The sequence below is a fragment of the Lineus longissimus genome, chromosome 2 (genome assembly GCF_910592395.1).
Source record: "Lineus longissimus chromosome 2, tnLinLong1.2, whole genome shotgun sequence".
In the NCBI taxonomy this organism is placed as follows: domain Eukaryota; kingdom Metazoa; phylum Nemertea; class Pilidiophora; order Heteronemertea; family Lineidae; genus Lineus; species Lineus longissimus.
The window spans coordinates 22356579-22381858 of NC_088309.1; the positions used below are offsets into that span (position 1 = coordinate 22356579).

The 25280-nt window shown below is 39.4% G+C and overlaps 1 protein-coding gene across 11 annotated transcripts in view; it reads right to left on the reverse strand.

The window, feature by feature from the left end:
* Window positions 1–891: 891 nt before the first annotated feature.
* LOC135483046 (muscle M-line assembly protein unc-89-like) overlaps window positions 892–25280 on the reverse strand; it is a 58285-nt gene continuing 33896 nt past the window's right edge. For 4 of the 11 annotated variants that reach the window (XM_064763549.1, XM_064763546.1, XM_064763555.1 and 1 more), the window contains 11 exons: window positions 21490–21582; window positions 21244–21319; window positions 20580–20806; window positions 19955–20159; window positions 18054–18137; window positions 15364–15549; window positions 13605–13634; window positions 12739–12826; window positions 5824–5935; window positions 3709–3860; window positions 892–3334 (listed from right to left, as the gene is read on the reverse strand). In XM_064763549.1, coding sequence (XP_064619619.1) covers window positions 3172–3334; window positions 3709–3860; window positions 5824–5935; window positions 12739–12826; window positions 13605–13634; window positions 15364–15549; window positions 18054–18137; window positions 19955–20159; window positions 20580–20806; window positions 21244–21319; window positions 21490–21582 — 1416 coding nt within the window. In that variant the 3' untranslated portion in view covers window positions 892–3171. Of the gene's footprint in view, window positions 3335–3708; window positions 3861–5823; window positions 5936–6518; window positions 6619–12738; window positions 12827–13604; window positions 13635–15363; window positions 15550–18053; window positions 18138–19954; window positions 20160–20579; window positions 20807–21243; window positions 21320–21489; window positions 21583–25280 lie in introns of all 11 variants that reach the window. The other 7 variants (XM_064763547.1, XM_064763550.1, XM_064763552.1 and 4 more) reach the window with 7 other exon arrangements.

A 25280-nucleotide genomic window follows, 5' to 3' on the forward strand; every position in this document is an offset into this window, starting at 1 on the left:
ATGAGGTGTCTCCTCCGGGATGGGAAAATAGGATGTCTTATACAAGATGGGGACACTATACATTATGATGTCTCCCCTTGGCTGTGCTCGAGTTGTTGGATGAAAATCACATTGATTTCTTTGCACTACTCATGGACATATGTGTAGTCAGTGTTTAAGGCATGATAAGCACTTACACATATAAGAGTTCCCCGTAAGTCATCCAGGATGACAACATAGGGTGTCTCCTCCAGGATGGGACAATAGAGTGTCTCCTCCAAACTGTGATGAATAAGAGTCTCCTTGGGGATGTGACAAGATCACAACCCCAATAACATTTCTCAGATAGCCTAGAAGATAAGGTACTGTCAAGGGGAAGAAGAATCTAGAGGCCAAATCCCCAGATACAGTGGAATGTCTCCTAGCAGAAACTCCTTTAGCATGACACCCTCTCTATTGAAGATACCGAGTTTGGTCCCATATCAGTCACATCAGTTTTCAATCTAGGGTGTCCTCATTAGAGTGACGTTACGTTGTACATTAAGAGTGTCTTGCATCTCATTTGAACATCCATCGGTACCGACCTCAGCTCAGTGGACTGTAAGGGGCCAAGTATTGCAATGTCTGCATATCGGTACGACGCATGAACTGTAGTTACAAAATCAGTCCAAATATCTTGAAATGATGGAAGAGATGTCAACCAGATTTTGGAGGCGTTTGGAAGGGGAATATATTGTTTAGTTCAATTCCAATGTTTCAACTAAATTAGAACTCTGGCATCGGCTGCATAGGACCCAAAAAGTCCTGTCAGATTTCCACCAGCTTGCAGGTCTCCAAGAGGCCATCCGACTGGCATTTTAAAATGTATTCATCAATCTCGTGCATCACAAAGAACTAAAGCAAACAATAAAATCAAAGGCCAACAAAACTTTATTGCAATATCTGCAATCATAAAACCATCATTTCGTTTCCTCAACAGATAGCGAGCATTGTTGAGGAATTACTGTATTATTTACAAGATTAAAATAGGAAATACACATCATCAACTTATGCTTCAATCAAGCACACGACTAAAGACATGAACCAAGCATAAAATATCATAAAGAATATACATGATTTAAGAAGGGTTTACTTGCCTATGAGGCCACGGCTCACAGGCAAGCTCCAAAGGAAGATTATATTTCTTCTGAACTGTGTTTGGCTTAAACTGAACAATATACCCGAGCCAAAGAAGTCTATTAGCACAGGTCAACAGTTACAAGGTCAAAGATCTTCACCTGCTTTGACACAGAACCCTGATATCCATTTTATGTCACAGATATTAAAGGGGCAATTGCATTTTCACATTTTTCAGATGCACTTTTGGTTAATATCATGATTATGTTTTTAGAAGAATATTTACATGTCAGTGCCAAGTGAAAACCTCAGCACTGCAAGACGTACATGGTATCAATGTAATACTTCAGTAAGCTTGCATATTCTCGAGTAATCGTCAGAGACTTAATTGTGCATTCTGCAATAATATAATAGAAAACAGCAAAATGTAATCTTTTACTGTCTATATGTATAGTACAAGTTGTTAAAACTAAAATACATTGCTTAAATGGATTATATACATAAAATTTCCTGATGTTTTAAAACATTATTGTAAACAATTGGTTATGTGTTAAAGACAGCACAAAAACACTCTAAGGCCATTCTACAGTAGTGTAGGAAGAACTAACTTTATTTAAAGTAAAACTTTCTATTGCCAATTTGAAATATTTTAAAACTCAAGTGTTGTCGAGGACACTTTCAATAACTTGGCCTATGTAATCTTGACAACATTCAGGACTTTATGATTTTTCATCCAATTTTTGTCGGATTGCATGCCATACATATGCAAAAAATTACCTTCAAGATTCTATGACTTCACTGCCATTTCAAATACGAAACCATCCATGTGGCTTCACTTTTGATTGAACAATTTGAAAGAACACAATTACAATTGAAAAGGAGGTTTTGTATATTTCAGTTTTATAACCCATGGAGATGGGCTTTATGTACCATAATTTTTGCATCACTGGCTTGCATGCAGATGACAATAAAAACATGGCAATAAATACATTTCAATACTGCAAATACAGCCAGGAGCCATTTGGTTTTATTGTCCACATTAAAGCCATTGAATACATATCGATGGAATAGGAAGTCTGCCTCTGTTACACATCCAAATTGAACAGACTTGCAGAAATTGATTGGCATTGAACAAATAAATGCATAGATAATAACAAAACATGATTATTTACAGAATATTTACAAGAATACGCTATCTTTAAGCTTATATACCAATGTGCTTGTATGTTTCTATAATCAAACCAAAGGTCGATTGTATATTCACAGAATTATCGAACATTGCCCAACTCGAATTGATAGGGGTCGTGTATTGTTGCATTTTTACTTTTTGGGTAAAGGACATTACAGTCAAGGGAGGGTGTAACTTTAGAAAAATAAATTATTTCACAATCATGATACCCTACTACTGGTACTTATATTATCCAAAGTCAGTTTTAAAAGATAATTTTATAAAAAGAGGATACAATGCATTAACAATGGCTGCTGGTCAGAGGATCTTTTCAGGGAAATGTTAATGGTATGAAGGACTTTCCATTAAATAGGAAACACTCATTTTCATAGTAGATATGGCACTAATTTGCATTATGTTTGATGTGAATCACTACTGTGCGTGCTTTGCATAAGAATGAAGATCACTTTTACCCGAGAGAAGTTCATAAAAGACTTTAAATCTTGTCAAAATGGTTACTAAAATCTGCAGGTTTATGTAAATTTGTAGACATTTGCCATGAACTCCATCGAAAGATTCTGTAAAATGTCCCAGTTTGACTCTAACAATTTAGCCAGCATGAGTTTTACTGGTAGTCAATTAAGTAATGCTGCTTCAAACGTGGCCTAAGTGAGACCATCAAATACCTTCTTTCAAAACTTCCTTATTCGAAGCTTTTTATATAATACTCGATAAAATCATAAATAAGTTTTGTCATGATAAAACTTACGCAACTTTAGAATAATTGCGATTGAGGACACATGAATTCAATGGCCACAAAACAGATGGCTAAAATAAAGTTTCAGAAGTCTCTAAGGCCACAATTCCAATGCTTTACACTGCGGCCATATTTCTAATGCTTTTCTTGATCACTGCGCTGGTGGTGGTTGTGCTGGCCTGTGAATAGCACATTCATGATTCCTAAACTTTCGGTAAAAACTTTGGACGTAAGTGAACACACATTTCCAGTCTGGGTTCTTCATGCGTACCATGTCCTCCACATCCAGAAGGGGAGCGATATCAGCAAATTTCCTGGAATGAAGAAGAGATTATAATGGAGTTGGTTCCGAGACCATGCAGGGACCTATTGACAGCCTCTTCGGCAAAGGGAGAGGAATCCATCACAAAATGCTCATGTTCCTTTCCCTCTTGAATGGGTCTTTCGATTGCCACGGCACAGACATGAGGAACAAGATATTTCTGTTTTATGTTTCAAATGAAAAGGCAGTCCCAGTGAAGCTACTCGCCTGAGGCCACAAGTGATGCATCACGGTCAGGTATGGGACCCGAGAGTGTCCGACACTTCACGGTTTATGGGTTGCTTCACAATTCACATTTAAACAAAGGATTTCGAAGCGATTTCTATAAACAAGTCCGTGTAGTGTCAGATGAATATGTCTACTTACTCAGCTGTATCAAATGCCAGTGTGAAGTTTTTCCTCCTATGTTTGGCTTTTAGTTCACTGAATTCAAATGCTTCTGGATGAAAGTGGTGAATCAGGGCACAGAAAGCCAGGCCATCAGCCCATGAACTTGAAAAGTTGGTGACATTCACCCCCTGGAAGAGAAGACATACATTTATGAGATTTGTGGAGCAATCCACCTTCAATAGACTACCAGTGTGAGCAAAAGCACTCTCTCGCCACCACTTAATTCAATAATGATGGTGACTCCGGAAAATCCCCAAAAGTGCTCAAAACTTTAAATCAAGAGTAATAACGGGGCGTGAGCATGTAGTCTTTATTCAACCAGCTAGGATCTCCATTAATATTCCTGGGTGGAGAGCAGTAAGTTTGGCAAAGTGTCTTGCCAAAGTTGCAAAGTAAGAATAACCTATTACATCCATATAATCTACATCTAGAGCAAAAATTCCACAATTTAAAGAGACATGCTCAATGAATATCATTAATGTGAAGGCTACTCTAGACACCTTCGTGGCTACAGAATATCAGTTAGAACTCAGTTGTTTTCTGCCAAATATGGAGTTCCTGCTTAATATGTTAGTACCAGTACCTCCTAGTGGCAGTAGTTATCTGGAACTATTTTTACACAACTGTATTTCTTCATAAATTTAGAAGATACCAATACTCTTCACCGCAAAATTTCAGGGCCTATTGTGCAATTTGCAAACATTTCTCAAAAAAAATTCTCGAATTTTACTTCGGCGGATAATGTAATTCCGTTATCTCAAAAAAATGTCTGCCAAAATTTTGTTGCAGTTTGCAATACAATATGGTTCATAAAAATCTGCTTATCAGAAATGTCCATAAAGAAAGATTATAATCCACTGTCTGGGAGGACAAAAACTAACTAAAATCACAAAATACATTCAGGGACATTCAAAAATGATAGATATATGGGGCAACCAAAATATGCACAGAACAACACTCTGACAAGAAGCACCAAAACCTCTGATGACAACATTGCACTAGATGCATCTGTGGATGGATGGTTGACAGCACCTTTTCTGGGAGGGACATGCTTACATGCAAACCTGGAAAAAGTGGTTAGCAAAGCAGTATACAAATTTAAGGTTTAAGGATTACACCATTGAGGAAAATCCCAAAACTCTGGCAAGGAATCGTCCCAGTCGCACTGCAGTTGAGTAGAAGTTATCCTTATGCCAAGGAATACAGTTACCATAAGCTCATTCCTGCAGTTGGACAGATTGACATGACAAGATGCATAAGGATTTTCCTCAAAAATGGATAAATCATGCAGGAAAGGATAAACATACCTAGAGCTTCGTTGCAAATCCCTATAAATGCCAAGCAATAAAGCACTGTTACTGTCATGCTTCAACTTGGATTTTCTGCAAAAGCATGCAGACACCTGAATACTTGATATATTGTTTGACATTTTGAATTTTGCAACGAAACTAACTATGGGTTAATTTCCAAAAAATACGACTGCCATTTTGAGATAAATGGAAGAGAAATTGAAAATCTACTTCCTCTGGCGATGAAGTAGATGTTTGAAAATTTATCATATCAAACATTTTTGGTTTCATGGTCTATTTAGAAACTTTGCCAACAGGATAATTTACCCTTACTGAACTCAGATATGTTGATTAATTGGTATATGCCGTGTGTTGGAAATGAACTCTAATGTACAACTACAAAACAATGTTTCAAGCATATGTTGTCTTATCAGTTTTCTACTCCCCAGCAAAATAGACTGACCAAAAGGTTTGTCAAAAGATTTTTAAAGAGGTCAATTATATATATAAGAGACTTCTTTCAGTTTCTTTCACCCCGATATTTCACCAGCTACAAAGGATTCCTGGGAGTCTGCTGTGGCCTGTGATCGGTACATTAGTTAAAATCACCTAGCTGGTGAACACCACTGTCTAGTCCATATCAATCAAGCACTAGATTCACAAAGTCAACTGGCTAATGTAGCAGAGTTGCTCCTGAGACAACATATACATGAAAAGCTTTTATAAAAGGAAAGCGACTTTGATTAGGGTCGGAAAAAACCAAATGCGGTGCATGCCGTGCAAATTGTGTGATATGTTATACCTCGTAACCTCGTGTCATGGAAGCGCACCAACCCATCAACATTTGCTTGATTGCGCTAGGGCTTCTTTGCACATTGACACCCTTAGCGGGGCCTGCGGGCGCACCAAGGAAGCTAAGAGAAAGATTGGAATTATGGTTAATCAATCATTTGATTTGCAGCCGTCACAGCAATCAATCAATTTTCATTAATTGATTCATTACTTGCAGTAGTTTCGGTGGGTTAATACACCTCGGGTGCAGGTTGAAGAAGTAACACCACCTGGAAGAAGACAACTTAGATATTAGTAAATGTTTTATTTATTGTTATGAGAAAGAAGAAGATGGACAAATTCTGCATGGACAAAAAACTTCACAATTTTGAAGACATTGTCTATTGGGAAATTGTCTCTCAAGCACACCGCAGGCAAGCAACTTTTATAACCAACAAATGCATTATTTATTGCACAGACAAACGTCACATTACGGCAACAACAACTATCGCTATTACTGCATTAAAACTGCTTGTTGCGGTGCACTTAAGTCGCAAGTAGCTGAAAATAAGTTAGAAGTTATTAGTGTTATGGCTTTTTGGTGAGGCTTGATGATCAAACTTGCTTGTTAAGGAAACAGTGACCCTGGAAGAAACCGTGTATGTTACATCACAAAACAACAAACAGTCATTTGATGAAACATGATAAAACAGGTTATAACTATACCTCGTAATTTTTGGTGATCAGCTGCACGAATCGCAGGATCTCTGACTTTATGGTGGAGGCATTTCGCTTTATGTTCGCGAGGGGCAGAAATTGTAGAGGGCTGAAAAAGGGAAGCTCAGATTAGAGGAGAATGCATGCAAGTTATGGGACAAGCTGAGCTGTGAAATGAGAATGGAAGTTTTGTACCAAATCAGAAGTTTTTAAATGAACTACAGGTAAATTAACTAGGAGAACTTCAAGCACAGAGAGACAAAAATATGATGTCTTTTCTATCATCTCTGAATATGTACCAGTATCCAAATTAATCATTGGTATGGTCCAAATTGCCAATCTGAGAATGAATGTTTGAGTAAAACAAGTGAAAACAAATGATAGCTTAAGGATGCCGTAGGCAGTTTTGTGGCATTGTGTTTTAGTATAGACATTATGTATCCTGAATATCGCAAATCTCATCCTTCGATTTCTGTTGTGTCTGTCTTCACCAAATACAGCAACTCTAAATCACCCCACCCACAAATGACTGATTTTATCCGGGCATAGCCATGATAACATGACAATTGTGACTAAAGACAAGTGTGCTGGCGATTTGTGAATTGGAATCAACCATCATGTTATCATTGCAGCGTCACATCGATACAAGTCTACTGTTTGGAGAGAGATTCTCTTTTGGTAAATTAATGAAATGGAAGAGCAAAACGTAATGGAAAGGTATAAAGCATGAGAAGCTGAGTGAGAAAGCACTACAAAACAAGGCATAAACATGATAGACAAAATAACAAGAGATAGATTATAAGAGACAACTCTCGAGTTCTTGATTGTTTGGGATTTCATAGCTGGATGTTCTATTGTCCCATAGTGTGATATTGTGGCACTGCCGTTGGACCATTGCACAAACCAGCACCTCACAGACTGCCTCTGTGATTTTGCAATGCTGCTCTCCCTGAATTTCATTTAAGAAGAAAGAATAGAACACCAGGACAACATTTATCACTCAACAGTTTGGCACCCCATACCGTTTGTTTGCTTGCCCATCGCTGAAAATAAAGCTTGTCATTTTACCAAACATCTCTTGCTCTACAATCCTGTCTTGCAAGATCCATATAAAGTTAGAAACGAGAAATAGCCCTTTCCTTTGCAAATGCTAGATCAGGCAGTTGTTTTCCTTCATTCAATTCCCAATGCAGTGGCTGATGGCAAGGAATAAAAGTTACCAATAGACACTTTCCAGACAAAAAAGTTGGTTGATGAACTGAAAGAACTGATACCATGAGAAAATACCATTTTTTATAAGTAAACCCCTGAATTGAATGTGCAGAACTAAACACATCTTTTTGGTACTTTGCCCCTATAACAGATATTTGAAACTTTATCGCTTTGAACCTGGAAAGTGGCTACCTTAATTGTATTGAATTGAATAACTGCATCAAAGCAAAGTATTTTATATTCTGAGAAGATGCACGTGTACTCACGTATCACCCTTCGTAATAGTGTGATCCTGCTCAGCAACCGAGGGGCTAACACCAGGGTTGTTCCGACCATCGTCACCCTGTCGCCTTGTATGGGGTAAAGGAGCCATTTTTGGCTCAGAGTGATACCAATCAGGATTGCCAGGGGATTTACCAGTGTCAAAGTCTCGAGTTTTTTTTACTCCATTTTGAGTAATGTCATTCTTATTTTCACCCTTAGGCAGTAGGTCAAATGAAAACTTTGATAGAAGAGTAGGTGTGTTGGAGCCTGAGTCTGGCTTATCATAGCTGAACTCTCTTCTTTGGGACGTAGGAGGAGCAGATCTAGGGGCCCTGTTGTCAGTAAGTCCTTTCCTGTCATCTAGTGGAACAAAGACCCTGGTGTGAGAAGGTGATGCTGGACACTCTTGTTTGCTCAAAGCCCTTGTCAAACACGGGGATGAAGGACTTGAAATAGTTGGCGACTCGGGATTTTCTTGGAAAGGAAATTTGCGTGGATATGTTGGAGTTCTCTGATCCTGTCTCAGATCACTTGGCTTGACACTTTCAGATGAACCATCAAGGTTGGGAGACTTGAATTCATATGGTGATGAAGGCATGCCTCGATCAGCAAATTTATCTGTTTTTCTGATATCTCCAAGCTGATTATCTTCTAACCACTTCCTTTGATAATGAGGAGATTCCCCCAGTTTTTTATCTTTCTGCTTGGTAGGATGCTCTGGGTATTTGTACTGATAACTTGCATCCGTTGAACTATTCTTCTGTCTCATTTTTGGTGACTGGCACATGATTTGATCGATGTCTTGAACAGCTGGACAGACATCCTCCTCATAATAATTGAAAACCGTTTCTTCTTTCTTGGCATCTTTCCGATGCTTTGGTGGTGGTGGTGTTAGCAAATGGATAGTCTCAGGGTCCTGCATGTCAAGGATGTCATAATCTTCATATCCAGCACGTGGAGACTTAGGACCTGGCTGAATTCTGCGTTGCTCACATTTGACAGGTGGTTCATCAGATTTCTTCACCAGGCATTGATAGTCAGGTCCTGCAAGGACATACTTTGCCTCCTCTGGTTTAACAATCTCCTCAGATAGTGCAGCATTACTTGGCTCATAAGACTGAGGTTGAACTTTTCGAGAATTGTTAGCATTCAGCCTGTCTCTGTCAATATCTTGTCCAATACTGCTCATGTCATCATCTATATCTAACCTTAATTCCAATTCAGCTGAAACCTCTGATGACAGGGAACTATCATCAAGATCATATCTGAAATCATTTGTTGGATTGTTGTCCCACTCCCTAGGCTTACTTTCAACTGATGGTGGTTTCTTAAACTGACTCGCTTTTTCAGCAACATCTCTCCAGTTACGTCTCGCAGGCATGGAATGCGGCTGTGAGAGCCTGCTTGAGGAAACAGTGTGAAGATCTTTGTTCTTAGGATCCTCTGTCAGGGTCATCCAAAATTTCATTGCTTCCTTTGGACTTTTAGCACCTCCTCTCTGGCTTGGGATCCATGCTTCTCTTTCACAACCTATTCCAGATTCAGATTTTGGTCTTGGCCTCCTAAATTCTTGTCTTGGGCCAGTCAATTCAGACCTTATTGTCTTTTCTGGTGTCTCATTGCTATAACCTCTCCTCATCAACTCATTTCGTCGGTATGTCGCCGGAGAAGGTGGCCCAGCTCTATTAGCTGGGTTCAATGCCTCTCTTACATTCTCCCTTGGTTCCCTGAAGAGCAAAGGGGCTTCAACTTGTTTGAAATTTGCAGGAACCATCTCTTCCTTTTTCTTATCCGCTGCATTACATTTCTTAAACCGCCTATTCTTACTCTTAGTTCTAGCAGGAGGTACAGGGCACTCTTCATCCTTAATAGTGGCTACTTTCTTCAAGGCAGCATTTCTCACTTCCTTCTTCCCTTCATCACCATCTTCTCCAATCCCATTTTCTTCTTGTCCAAAAAATTTCGATTCTCCCTGCAGACTACCAGGAGTTCTTGGAATATCATCCCATTTCTTCTGTTTTCCTTTAGTGTTTGAACCTTCATTTGAACTAGAATTTCTTCTTGGCAAAGGCACAGGTTTCACCTCATCAGCAGAGTTCCACTTTGTAAGTTTCGGAGGGAGCTCAGGCTTGGTAAGATTATCCACCGAGGGCCACTTGCTTGCCTTGGCTTTGAATGATATAGGAGGGGCACTCTCAGTTAGCCTACTCTGATCAAGTTCAATTCTTTCCTCAATCACCTCACTTGGCGACACACTTTCATCACTATTCCCTGTTGATGCATCTTCCAAATCCCTATAACCTGAGGTAGGACTTTGCTCATGCCTTTTTACGAAGAGTCGTCTCACAGGTTCCTTTTCAAGACTATTATTGTGTGCAAGACCTGATGGGGACCTCGCATCTGACACAGCAGACTGTCGCATTAACTTCGGGGAGCTCCCAACGCTAAGTGATTTACTATATGTCCCATGCATAGGTTCTTCATGTTTCGCTGGGGAACTTCCTCTGCTAAGTTGTCTGTTACATACTGATTGATCTGACGAGCTGAAGTTCCAGCCAAACTCAGGAGAACCAGCATGTTTGCATCCAACTAATTCTACTGAACTTGAAGTAGAACTGTTTAAGCTGTAGAACTGTCCAAGAGGTGACTTTGGTGAGCCTGGAGTACTGGATGGAGAATTATCCCTGCTCAGCTGCCTCTCATACACTCTTGAGTCAGAGGGGTTGAACTTTCTCCCAAGATTTGGAGACTTATTTCCACTTGGAGTTCTATCCAGCACCTTCTCTTTCAAATCAAGTTGAAGTGGTCTTCTCTGCATCTTCGGGGTCACAGCAGGGGAACCCTCTCTGCTTATCTGCTTGTCATTCACAGAAGAGTCAAAGGGGTGGAGAGATCTTCTGTTAGTCGTTGGGGTAACAGCAGGGGAACTACCTCTGCTCAGCTGTCTGTCATGCACGGAGGAATCGGAAGGGTCAAACTTCCTTCCTGGTCTAGGAGATTTGGGACTAAGCAACATTGTCTCATCAAATGACTTGGCTCCGAACTTCTCTCTCCCTCTTTCAGGTGGAGGGCTGTCAAAGCTAAAAGACTTCTTTTCAACAGGCGACTTCCATCGCCTGATGGCAGGACTTTTTCGTCCAGGAGATCGATCACCAGGGGTGCCTGGAGTTGTTGGTGATTCACAACTATCTTGAGGATCCAGTCCTAGGTGCAGACTGGAAGGACGCTGTGCTCGTTGAGAAGCGGGTTCATCATTATCCAGAGACCTGCTTGGTCTGTCATTCCACGTTGGGCTGCCTGGAGGTAAACTCTTACAAGGCGAACCATCTCTGCTTCCTGACCTTGACAGAGGTTTAGCATTTGGATCAAGATTGATGCGTAGTTTCTCACCAGGCCTAATGACAGGACTTCCAGGAGGTGTGGCCTTGCTCAGATCAAAGTTCCTCCTTGCACTTGCTGGCGAACTGTCTTGATCCCCTTCACTGAACTGCCTCCTATATCTTGCTGGGGAGGCTGGAGGTGTCGGGACATCAACACTCTTTGCCTTCGAATCCTGCAGGTTATTTCTGGACTTCTGCATAAGTGGACTGTCAGGCGTGTTTGAACACTCAGAGTTCAACCTTCTTTGCATTGGAGTCTTCTCTGATTCGTTTGGACAGCAAAACCAGGCATGCTTTGAAAGAGGAGTTCCTGGGCAACTAGAAACTTTCATCTCATGAAGATATCCAGGATGTTTACTCTGATACACTGGGAAGCTCATGGGGACCAGTGGGCTCCGAGGAACAGTCGGACTGCCCAAAGGCGATTTATTTCTCCTCTGATTGGTATTAACTATGTTCGCATCTGGTTTGATATTTTGGGACCTCTTTCCTTTACCCTGATTCTCCATTCCACTTTCAAGGCTCCTCGACCTGCAAAAGTCCTTACCCTCATTCCCTACCCTATGCCGGAATTCTTCATCAACACCATTCCACAAATTTTTCACAGGTCTACATAGCAAGTGTTTCCTACTTGCTTCAGATGTATCTTCTTCAAAGTCAATATTATTCAATGCTCCCTGCGACTTTGCTTTCTGCCTAACTGAGGTCAGATTCTCGTTTTCATCCAAGCCACTCCTTCTTTCAAAAGAAGGGTTACTTCTTTGGCATCCGAGCCCCATTCTTGAAGACCTGGAAGACTCAGTGACATCACACATAGATTTTGTGGTGTTAGCCCCTGACTTACTGGGGTCATCACTATAGGCTCTTTCTAATGTGCTGTATGTACATAATAAAACAACAGGTTTAAAACCAATATGAGTAGCAGGAATTGTAAATTCAACTTGCTACTCAAACTGCAATATGAATACAAATTAATGGGAAGAAGAAAGTATAAACCAGCATTTACAAATGACAATGCAAGTATATAGCTGGACTCTGGTATTCTAAATCTTGAGCCCTTGAACTCAATATAACACCAACTACAATCCCCTGTATTGAGAACTTGGTGTAAGGCCAACAGAAGCATCTTTAGCTGGATGCTTCCAAACTCAGAGCAACAATTCTAATGGGGCCCTAAGCTTGACCCATCATGGTATTACATAGCTTTTTACTTGGACCCTCATATTTTGATTTCAATAGTGATGCCTAAAGCTTGACCCCTGGTATTCCAATCCACCACGACGACTCCCATTTCTCCAAGTCTCAATGGCAAGAATAAATTTGGTGAAAAAAGACCCCTCCTGACATACAAATTCAAAGGTTTGTCTACTTACTTTGGCTTCGGCTTTGCACCTCCTGGATTTGCTGTGTTATCCATCTGCTTGAAGGCGGCCATTGCACCTCGAGCTCCTTGTGGACGGGCTGCATAAGAAAGAGCAAAATGGTGAATAAATGCAGTGATACAGGAGTAAAAACAGATAAGATTCCTTTTGACGTATTAGGAATTGGAAACTGACAAAGAAATAACTCACCATTCAAATCAAGATAGACAGATTATCACTCTTGTATTTGTTTTCATGCTAATTCCACCACCGTTTTGTGCCATGAGTGCGATGTGCAAGTATGAGCAATGGAGTAGTTGAAATTATGAGCTCAACAATTTGAACCTACATGTAGATTTGTGTGCAAATTGTGCTTTTGAGCAACAGAAAGTCAAGCATTCAGAAAGTAAGTATAGCATTCAACTGAGGATGATACCATTCCATTAAATAACAACACTTCTGAGGCATGAGAGATCAACGAGATGACAATAATTTACACTGTCCAATTTTTGCTTGAAATTTGCAAATTACACTTGACCATCAAACCAAAGAAAGGACAACACAAGTAAAACCCTTCACCTGTTTTCCAAAGGGGTTTTAACAATAACAGCATGCATTAAAGTTCTGGCATCTCATAATGTGTACAGCTTGCATTTTGCCCTTTCAATAGTAAAAGTGTCTCCCAAACACTTAGAAGACAGTATTGACTCAATATTCATAAATGGCACATGATGATAGTTACATATAAACCAGTCCAAAAATACAATTTATCTCTTTAACCAACTACCAACCTCAAAAACTTAAATAAACCAATCAAAAATCAAAAACCACCTACATACATGCTTCGACATCAGTCATTATAGTAAAGTTTTCAATACCTTTGTTATTTTTTAGATAAACTGAGTAAGCTAGAAAAGGTATATCATAAGTTAGATATAAGCAAATCTGCATGAGCTTTACATACATGCACGTTAAACAGGAACACTTTTGAGGGAAGGAGTCATAAACACTTGTTTATTTAGCAATCTTTGCAAACCACACTTTTGTGGGACCAGTGCTTTGTGGCCAAATCGTAAGTCCAAAAAAACCAACTTGAACTATTGCTAAATGCAAAAATATATCAGCCCACCTAATTTTTGTAAAAATTTAATTCCTTTCTTAGTGATTACTGTAGCGTGTAGAGGACTCCACCCTGATACAGAGGCATTATTAGATTATCAAACACTACATCATTTTGGTAAGTAACATGCAGAGCAAAATAAGTAAGGCCATTGATTGCATTAAAATTGCAGTATGCCAAAAAGAATATCATTCCATGAGAAACGTGTTCATCAAACAGGTCCTCTGCTAGGTATGTACCATACAACAATCGCTTCAGAGTGGCTCAAAAACAACCTAGCTTCACATTTTTTCAAAACTAGTCAAAGTAAAAGCTTGAAAAACTGAAAAGCTATTATCATAATTATTTGAGACACCCTGTATACAATATTACAAACAACAAATCACGACATGAACACATCGAAGACGTCACTCCGCATAATCATTTATTGTTGTGTATCACACAAAGCCTTTACACAGTCTTCATCCCCTTGAACAACTGAATTAGTGTGTGTGGACACATCATAAAACTCTTATGTGGATATAGGCCTTTATATCATATTGAGGATGGTTGGTACACAAAGTTATGATGTTGATGTTTAGGAGCTTGGAACAGACATGAGGACACAAGGAGTTTGGGAGGGAACATCACAGAAGGGTTTAACTCTAATACAAACATGGCTTTCTTGATCTATATATAGAACATCTAAACTCCATCTCAAGTCAAGCTTAAGGCAAATGGTCAAGACAACAAAAGGATACATTCCATTACAGGGGGGCTCCAAAGAGGTAGGGTCACAGTTCGATTGACGCTGCTTTGGAGCCGGGACACCTGTAACTGTATACCTTTCCAAAACAAGCCGGCCTACGCTTAGCTTAAGATGGAGTATATACAAATTGAAAGGATGAGCGCAAAAATATTTAGCAGGGACACACACAATACATGTATAAGTGGCAAACTGCAGTCTAATAAGTTTCAAATAAATTTATCAACATATCTGTATTTCGATAGACTTTGCCATATAATGGAGTCCTCTGGTGTTACCAATGAGAACTACTCAAAGAGCAATCTGCCACTTAGAAAACATATGTTACAAGCATGTCTCAATGTTTCCAATGGAGCTAGTCGAAATAAAGTTCCCTCTAGGTTATCTCACGAAACCATAATGATACAACAACATCAGCTATATACTTGTTCAGCTCAAGCATTTTTCTTACTTTGGAATGATTGTCGTCAAAAGGTCTTCCCAAGTATCCAGCTGCTCAAGTTATCTCTAAGAAAGGCTATTGACTTCAGCAAGTTATGAAACATCAGGGCTGGTCTTTCAAGATAGTAATTATACTATCTTTGACATTAAGTCTGCTCCGCCTTGATGTTAAAAACATATCTAATTGTTGAGTTAATGACTTGTTTTGAACAACAAGGCCTAGAGCTTGCTTCACCCACCTCGGAATTCCAAGTCTGCAGGAATTTACAAAGCTACAACCCATTGGAAACACTGAGAGCACACCAGAAAGTTAGTAAAAAGACGATTCTACCTAAGCCCAAGCTAGCTATGGCACCAAGTGGTTTCTTTATACTGCGTGTACCTCCCCATTGTGACGTTTTCTCGTCTCTCGTGATTACGCCATCTTTGCTGTTCCATGACTGCATCTTCACGGTGACCTGGCCGGATGTCTTGGGGGCATTTTTGCTCAATTTTTCTGCTATTACGTCAGCTGTGTCTATAGGGAACCAAGACAAGAAGCAGGCATTCTAAATTGCATGCACAGACAAGAACTGAAGAGCACTGCTATGAGGAACATAAGGATCTCACAATGTCACAAGGAATCTACAGGGTACACTGACACGCTTATAAGAAGGTGGGGTTTTGTGATATTCATAATGCTAATACTAGAGTTTTGCCTTAATTGTCTGCTTATATTTACGGGAGCCTACTGCAGTGAAAACTTTCACAATTTTGGGGTTCCAAAACAATATCATAGTTTATACTCTTTGTTTGTATTATATCCACAGGTCTATGCTATGATATCATAAGCAGAACTAATCTAACTTCTACTTCAAAATTTGATTTCTCCTGCGACAGATTCATGTCAACCATTAATATCACTGCTCCAGTGGGCTCAAGAACATTTCTCTGAAAGCGTGGCATCAGTTGGTAGTGACCAAAGATCGGAACGGCAAGTAAAACTTGTGATACTGCACGAAAAGTCGGGAAAAACTGAATTTGGGAGATCCTGATGCTCCTACAGCATGCCGGTTAGCAGGAGGAGTGATCGTCCTGCCATCAGAAAGTGCAGCATGTTCTGCTTTGAAAGTAGGAAACTTTTGCTTTACATTTGCAATAGATACAACACCGGAATAACAGATCCAGGGGTCTGCACTACCCCATAAACATACCGAATCAAAGATACAATATATTTATTGCTTTCTTCAAGACAGTGGTTAAACAGACTCACTGTTGCCATATCAGGAAGCCATTCTCTAATGCATATTTGCATTATTGACCTTGCCTAGATTTCATGACAAACCTTTACATTTTACACTAATCAGGCCAGTGAGAGTTCCAGAAAAGTTTGTGGGGGTTTCAGCCTAGTTCTACTTGAAGAACAGCATTACTGAAACTCAGTTGAATGATATACATTGCATGAATCTTAACGTTGTGCTTTGGTGCAAAGAGAAAAAAGAAAGTAGCAGAGAGTAAGTATTGGTGCAGAAAGCGACACAGCAATTGCTTAAAGTACTTCAGGTCTAACGCTACTATTCACAAGTACTTTTTCTGGATGGCACTTTAACAGAGAAAGCACGCGTATCTATTGCAATAAAACAATTGGTCCATCATACAATTGCCTCTAAATTAGAGGCACAGAAACCTCTAAATCATGATTGGCTGTTTATATAATGTGGAAGTTTCTAAAATGGCAGGATCAAAACTCCAGATATCAGTATCAAACAAGTTTAAAATCATCCCACAAGTTATTTGCATGTTTTTTTAGAATACCAAATTTCAGCAAAAACATGCTGCAATTTCTGATAAAAATGTCACAAAATATGTGTATTTACCATCAAAGTATCAATTTTATACCCAATGATAACATTACAATCAGCAATCGGATAGAGTTTTCTAAGTCATTAACACATAATCAAACAATCTCAATTTGCCAATCATTTGTAACTTATCAAAAGTATCTCTCTGTATTAAGATGACATACTAACTTGTGGAATAGTTTATCTCTGGTTTTAATCACGCTGGCATGCATGCACCAAACTATCTACCAAAGACAGTTCAGAAGATTTCATGATATTCAGAATAATAGCAGTAAGGTTTGTTTTTCCCAATGGCTTCAATGCGTTTGTATCCTGGGTATAAGACACGCATATATCCAAGCCTACAAGAGTTTGTAAAGGTATTTGCAGAAATGTGATAGGTAGGAATATCAGAGCTGAGGTATACTAGCAGAAGGTAAACAAGGTGGGTGCCCAAGAACTGTCAGTGCCATGAAAACATGGAGTGGTGATAAGTTAGTGGAGTACAGGGGCAGACCTGAGGACTGCTGAGCTCATCAAGTCACTAGCTTACGTCTGCAAAGTTGATTACTGAAACATGAGATGCTGATATAACAGCCAATCTGCCCAGGGTCTTTGCCATGATCAAACACAAAATCAAGGTCTTAACATAAGACAGCTCATACAGAATATATGAAATCTTCTAGCAAACTTGTCCACGGCAATAGTGCAGTAACACCTCTCCCTCAGGTTTCATTGAACTTAGTCTGTTTAGGTTTTCAAAATGCTGAATCAGTCATTCGATCTCGACAGAAACAGGCAAGATGAGGATAGAGGTGATGAATGACTTGTGTATTTCAGGTATGATGACAGGAATGATATTTGGGCCCATGAAGTAACAGAAGGTGTTTTGGTTTTTTGATCATGCAAGAAATGTGAAGTTGATATTTTTGGTTGGTATTAACGATCATTTTTGAAAGAGATAGGGCAAAGGAATTGGCTTTTTACGATTATAGTGCCTCAGCAATAAAGACTAGTGAGTCCATTTTGTGGGGTCATGCAGTGCTAATGAAATAGAATGTCATTTTGGTTTACATCTCATCGTCACATGTTCCATGTTCTTATTTTTTTTATTTTTTTTATTTTCCTGTCAAAAATAAGATGAATTTATGAACATATCAATCAGGTTGGGCAGCATGCTAAGAACTTGAGGACAACTCACCAGGTTTAGCACCATATACCGTACCACCCATGCCGGTCATTGAGGTCGTGGTTTTCTGGTTTCTTGTGACAACAGTGCTGCCATCTAGTCATGCGATACAATGAGGGGGAAATGTGGTTAGAATGATCTAGGAAATTTATGATATTGGTATCCATGCCAATTTTGTTTTTTATAACTGCATGCAATATGCTGGTTGAATTTTTTATTGATTATCGAATAAGTGAATGTTTTGATTCCTTTTCTGGATATGAAAAATTTGGCTGAATGACGTCTGCTCCTCCTCGGTATTTCTTACTTCATAACCATCTATAGTTTGAACAAACTTCTAGATATTTCTGAGGTACCTGCATCCAAACATCCTGCATGTACAATCCATAACTTCATGGAAATTCCTTTCGCCATGAGAAAGGTTTTCTGTACGCATCTTCAAAAGTGCCACAAGGTGTAAAATGTTTATAGACCACAAGGGCAACCAATGATGTTGACTTGCATGTCTGAAGGAGTAAGGTTTGTGTTCCAGGCTTACTGCAAATATCGCAATCAAAACCTCTACCAAATGGCAACCAGGGGCCGAAAAGGTGGTATAAACATACATTGTATATAAATTACATTCGTGCGTACTTTTAACAGCGTAACTGCAGATCATATAACTTCAAATTTTTCATAATTTTATCTAACCTGTATTTTCTCATATTTCATCTGTAATCCTCTTTCTCAATGTGTAAATTTGACTTCTAACCATACCCTGATCAGCTTACTTGTTATTCAGCCAAATTTTCAATATCGTTTATAAAGAAAGAGAGAATATGATAATGAGTTTTTAAGAAATGTTGTAACTGGACTCACTAGACAGAAGACTAACAGGCACATGTACCAACAGACCTACTTCGAGGACAGTGATAACTTTGTTAATTTTCAATTTGTATCGAGAAGGGTTGAAGTGCAGCATAGCTAAAAGTGTTATGATGTGTTTCCAAATGCACTGGTGTGTTGATTGTGCGTTTCTACTAGTATGTGTAGGTTTCCCGCCTTTAAAGGAGGCCCATGACGTCAGAGGTTTTGGACCACGTCATATAGTTATCAGAGGGTTAATCTAACTTTTTGTTGTACACCATTCTGAAAAGCTACTTGGCACCCCTGCAGTAGGCCTAGGCTAAAAGGTAATCACACTGCACCGAAAAGGTGCATGTTGTAAATAGTAGGAAACCTTCATTTTATGTAATGATGGCCGAAATAATCTGTCTATCAATGTAAAGCTTCAATCATAATGCAAAGCTACAGAATAAAGCAACAAAGGGTGAAATGAACAGGGCCTGTGGTAAACAATAGATAACTCAGCTAGGCCTACCTTATTTTCTTCAACTGGATTTTTTACAAGGTTACCTGTTGATTTTGAGTGCATTCAAGTTGCAGGCTGCAGCAAAGTCAAATGCAGACTAGTCTACATCATTTTGTAACCTCAGAGCAGTTTCAAACCTTGTAACCTTGAGCAAACGAAACAGCCCATGTACAATCTAAATTTTTGAGGCAGCTGTGAATCTTACTGATGAAAATTAGTTGTCTTTACAAGCATCTCAGATACATCATACTTGCAGATGAGATAGGAAACGCAAAGCTGTCCTATCATGCGACACATGTAGGGTCAAATGTTTCTCTAAAGAAAGGTTTAAAGGGAGGGGCATTTATAACATCTCACCATGTACCCATAATCCGATTTGAAAATGAAACAGCTATCCTGTTTGAAAAGTATTTCATATCAGATTCATAACCTCTGAATTCATCAACACGATTCATATAAAATTGAATTTCAAATCGACACCTGGACAAAGCTTTCCTTGTACATAAGCCTATAAATCATTCATATTTCCATACACCGCTTGGTCATCCTGATTTATAATCACCTGGACCATGCTCCTTCGTTGTCGTTGTTACTGTTTTCGTCGAACCGTCCTGTGTCTCCAACGTCTCCGTTTTCGAGTGTGTCTCGCGTTTTGCCATCTCGCTTGTCGACTGAATCTTCTTCTGCTTAGCTTCCTCTGCGTCTTTCTGACGTAGTTGCTTCAAGCGCTCACTCTGACTGCTGTGCGTTGATGAGGACGGCCCAGCCTGCAACAAACAAAAGACTATTAGGATGCACAAAGTACAGAAAATGTTTCTTTTCTTCACAACCTCTTGAATATTGCACTCATATCAAATGCATTGAGAACAGAAACAATTCATTTGATTAATCTGGCCTGAGGATGCCTTACATATATAGAATTTCAAGGTGCACTGTGTGTGCTTGGTGTAACCCAAAGCGGTTAAGTGTTTATAACAAAAATAATGCAGGATTGCTTAGAGGCTCATTAAAGAAGTGTAAGCAAGATTTTAGAATGCTCACTATTGATACCATGCACTTTAGGAGACAGGTGGTTTGAAAAGTAAGGTATTAAGCTCTGTGTTTGAAGGAAAAAAAGCCCAATCAAATTTTTGAAAAATTAGAACCTTGTCCCCTTCCCCCACCCAACTCCTTGTTCCCTCACTTACCATGTCCCTGACATTCTCTGCTGTCCTCTGCTTGCTAGCCTCATTTACCATGGCCATGTCCCTGACCACATCCACATTGACACGAGGCTCATCCTTACGCACTGAGTTGGGATCATAAGCAATCTTCTGGTATTGTTCCAAACGTCGCTGCTTGTCCTCCTCTGCCAGTTTTTGTCGCCGCTGAACATCTTGGCTATCTTTGTGCTTTCTTTGGGCATCAAGCTCCTCTGCAAGGCAAAATGCAATACATTAAAATCTTTTTTGGACAACAATTTTATTAAAGATCTTTGCCATCATTCATGCTACCAACTGTATCTAGAGTTTGGTTACGTCAGACTCAGGGTCATGTTCACGATGGATTTCAGGTGCAAACATTTCATTTGACTGAGTCAGCCAGAATCATAGAAAGAAACACTGGATATCAGGCTTCAATAGAAACACAAGATGAAATGGAGCCTGGATATCAAACGGATGGATGGCTATAGCTTCAAGACCAACCGGATTGAAAAATTACTCTGGAATAATAAGAATGGCATTTATCATATTTTGCAATAGAACTCCAAACAAAATGAGACAAGAAGAGCAATCTTATCATGGCTCTGTCGCCTTTAAGACTGACACGGCTTGTGTCCTGAACATCAAGTCTGATGATTCTGTCACTTACGTTTCTGTTTATCTCTTATGTCCCTAATCCGTTGGCGGATTTTCTTCCTCTCATCAAAGTCCTGAGTATCAGTCAGCTAAAAGTGGATTAAGGATAATGCTCGTCATCAATTTCGATTGTCGAACCTTGGCAACGTACATCATCATCATTCAACCCTTAAAGATGAACCTTTTTTATCTATTCTTTAAGCGTAGATTGGTTTTTAATGAATTAAACTCACAACACTTAATACAGTGAAGTACCCACCAGTTTTTGCAACTTGACCTCATCAGTGATCGTCTCATAGTCCACGGCACTCATGTTGCTGGTGAGGGTGGGTCGCGGTTCACCTGGGGACTTCTGTAACGAGAAGATGAGGTATGTTCAGTGAAAAATATCACAGCTATCACTGAGAAGTTTGACTTGTTATTGGAGCAGCCAGATCTCTGAAGTCTTGAGAAAATTCCTGAAACTACAGACTGTGTCAGACCTTTTGCTGGACTACTAAGGCTGGCCAACGAAGTTTTCCAATTTTCCAGAAAGGATTGCAATGCTAATAAAATATTACTTTCTCTTTCCTGGAATAGAGGGAGAAATGGTTTACTAATCCAATCGATTACTTCTTATCATTTCCAGTGACTTGCTTTCTCATGAAACAGAGACAAATAACTGGAATCTAATCAAGTAAAGGAAATGGCCGTTTCGTTTGTCCATAATGGGCCAGTCTGTCATATACTCTGACACGCCTCAGCATTCGAGATCAATTGTGGAGATTAGATGGGGCCATTGGGGACTAAATGTTATAGTCACAGAAAAAAAATGGAGCGATACATACATCTGATGTGTGGACATATTCAACAATATTCATGAGGATAAAAACGTCAGGGGTGAAAAACAGTTAGCAGGTTATGTTGAGATGTGATGCAAAGCATGACCAAAAGTGAGAAGTTTCTCAAAATATTTCAATTTCAGTCTTCTAATTGATTTCCATGGCAACATGATCACATACGACTAGTTAACCAACCTCTTGACGTCATTATTCTGTTCCTTTTAAATTACATTTCACTGGCTTGAGAGGATGATTGGCGGTAGGAGAATTCAATTAAAACATCTAATGGATTTGGAATCAAACTAATACATTATTGATTTTAGTCTGGATTGCTTTTAATTCAATTTCACCCCTTGAGGCTGACTGAACACTAGTTATGAGGTGGTTCATAGGTGAGGCTGAGGGGGGGGATCAGGCATACAAATGACACCCTTTGGTAAAATCGTTGTAAGTGCACCACCACCAAAGAGCAAATGCAGAGGGAAAAGCAATTATTTGCAGAACACACAAATTATCTGGTCCTCTCAAAGACAAACAGTATGTGCAACCCACTGGTGATTACAGTCTATTGGTACTCTAGTGCTTTCGGAGAACTAAACTGGATTTATCCTTCTAAGAAACCAATTCCAAGGCTGTGATATATTCCAAGCCGGCGATATCCCAAGCTTTGCATTATTAACGGGTTGCACTGGTGAAAAGGCTGAAGATTTTGTGAGGCAGATACAGATCAAGCAGTTTCACAGAGATAATTGGCATCACAGTGTACACTGCTGCAGTTATTCGATCTATAAACCTGGATTTAGACCATCGGTGATTTTTGTCAATTGATTTAATTTGTTCTAAACTGATGATATTCAAGTAAAGCAACGAAACAGATGGTTGCCTTGTACATTAGGAATGCATCCTCAGTAAAAATGGGTGGAATTTTTTTCATTTACATTTGCTTTTTTCAACTAAGCAATCTGCTCACAACAACAACCACTACCTTATCGGAAGCTAATACCTTCACAAGAAAAAGTTTTCATTAAATTTCCAGCCTGACTGATTGCAACACACCAGTTCACATTCTCAGCTAATGGCGGCTTGATTTATTACTGCTCTTGGCAGCCTAAGACGGGATAACTTGTAGATGCAGAATAACACAAAATAACAGCAACAGGTTTCTAAAGGCCTACGCTATTTATTCATAATTCCAAATTTTATTTGGGATTTTTAAATATCAAGTTGGCATGTCTAGTTACTCTACGGAGGAAATGTTTATTTCTATTTCCAATAAGCTGAGGGTATACCTTCCTGCTAAGCTTCTATTAGCAATTCAGGTCAGCCACGTTCAATGTATAATTCACTCACCAGAATATTTGATCATAGATTATTTGTTTAAGGGACATGACCCAGCAAGTTGCACTCGCTTGTCGATTTATCAGTGTCCTGGGACAAGAAACGGAAAGAACGATAACAGGTTCTGGTGTGCGGTGGTGAAATTAATCATAATCTGCCAGCAACAAATAAAATAACCTATGTTTTATTTTTCTGATGGCATAAACATGAATTCTTCATGTCACATAGATGTTTTGTTATGAAACACTAAATCAGGGAAAAACCATCAGCTTTTGGCAAGAACTCCGCAACAACAACTCAGTTTTGCACGAAAGCCAAAAAAGACAGGTTAGGTAACCTGAAAGTGTGTGGTTGATAAATCATGCAAGAATACCTGACCAGGATTATTAGCACTGCACTCTTTGGAGGTCGAGAGTAAGGGAGAGTCAACAGAATACTGGTCTTGGTATTCAATGCCCAGCGCCACTGAGTTTTTTCATCATTGAAGGGACAGGAAAAGCAACCGAAGAAATTCCCGAGATTTAGGGTGATGGACAGACACAACTGATAGTGTAAGGCAAGAATTTATCAGAGGCCTTGAAGGCGACTGCCTCAGATGCCTATGCCTGTTGATTTCAACTTGATAAACTGCCATGTGTTCCAATGATATCAATTCGTAAGAGTAGCAAGTAAGAACGTGACTGCTATCAAAATGGATTGATATAATACTACTGTAGAAAGGCTTCAACTAAACACGTCTGCCTTGAGATCTTTTCTGAGCGACTGGGTACAATACACTTACTGATGATTAAACAGCAAGACTCAGCAATCTTGGGCTGATCTTCGCCTGATGGCAAGACATGTTAGAGGTCGATGGGAGTCAACAAGAGTGCAACAATGATGAATATATGTAAAACGGGCACAGATGACTTTCAAACGTAGATTAACGGCCAAAGTTTGCATCAACCAAATATTTGTCCCCCAGACTTGATTGGCAGTGCATCTCCATAAATCAATCTTACGATACCATTAGTTCTGAATTTCAATAGCCCATCATAAAGCCTGGGCTATATTATAAGCATTATTCTAAAATTAAATTAGAAAATTTTTCGAAACAAAACAAAGAGTGTTTACTCACCAAAGGCGAATGTGCAGCACAGACAAAACAGGCCCGGTCAACCAAATACCATGTATAGATACATGTACATTATCGTTGCACACAAGATGACAAGGACCCTTGATAAAATGATATTGATCTCTGATCAATTAATTTGAATGATTGAAATCTTGTCTGTGCACCTACTACCCGGATCCACCCAAGGATAATGAGAAGAGCAACAAGAGGAGCAGTCATAACACAGGTTGGATCAAAATCAATACCTGCACCATGATGAACATTTTGACAACATCAACATCTTAAGGAGCATGATGACGGCGAAACCAGAAGTAACATCCTTTCTTGCACAACGCTGAATGTTACATCAATTACCAATGTAGGTGTTGTACTCAGGTCTGCTTGAAGATACATCTTGAACCCATTGATGAAGCCGAGTTATCTGAATGAACTCTAGGGTAAACATAAATCAAGGTCAAGCATCCTCGTGAAGGCGTACAACTGGTGCAAACAACAAGATTTAACTCTAAAGGGTTAAGAATCAAGTAGCTTACCATCTGGAACACCTATGTCCATCCCTGACTAAGTTTACATGTTACTGCCTCTACATTTCCCATACGACACTGTATCTAAATGTACAGGTGAAACTGGCATTCAAGGTTGAAAGAAATGGTGAACAAGTTTACGCAGTAGGCAAGAACAGCACCAATACAAAGAATACACTGTGAATATGGAATGTGAGTTATGTTCCGACATATCTAACTTGTGGGAAGACAAGCGCTCAGATTACAAGCCCAG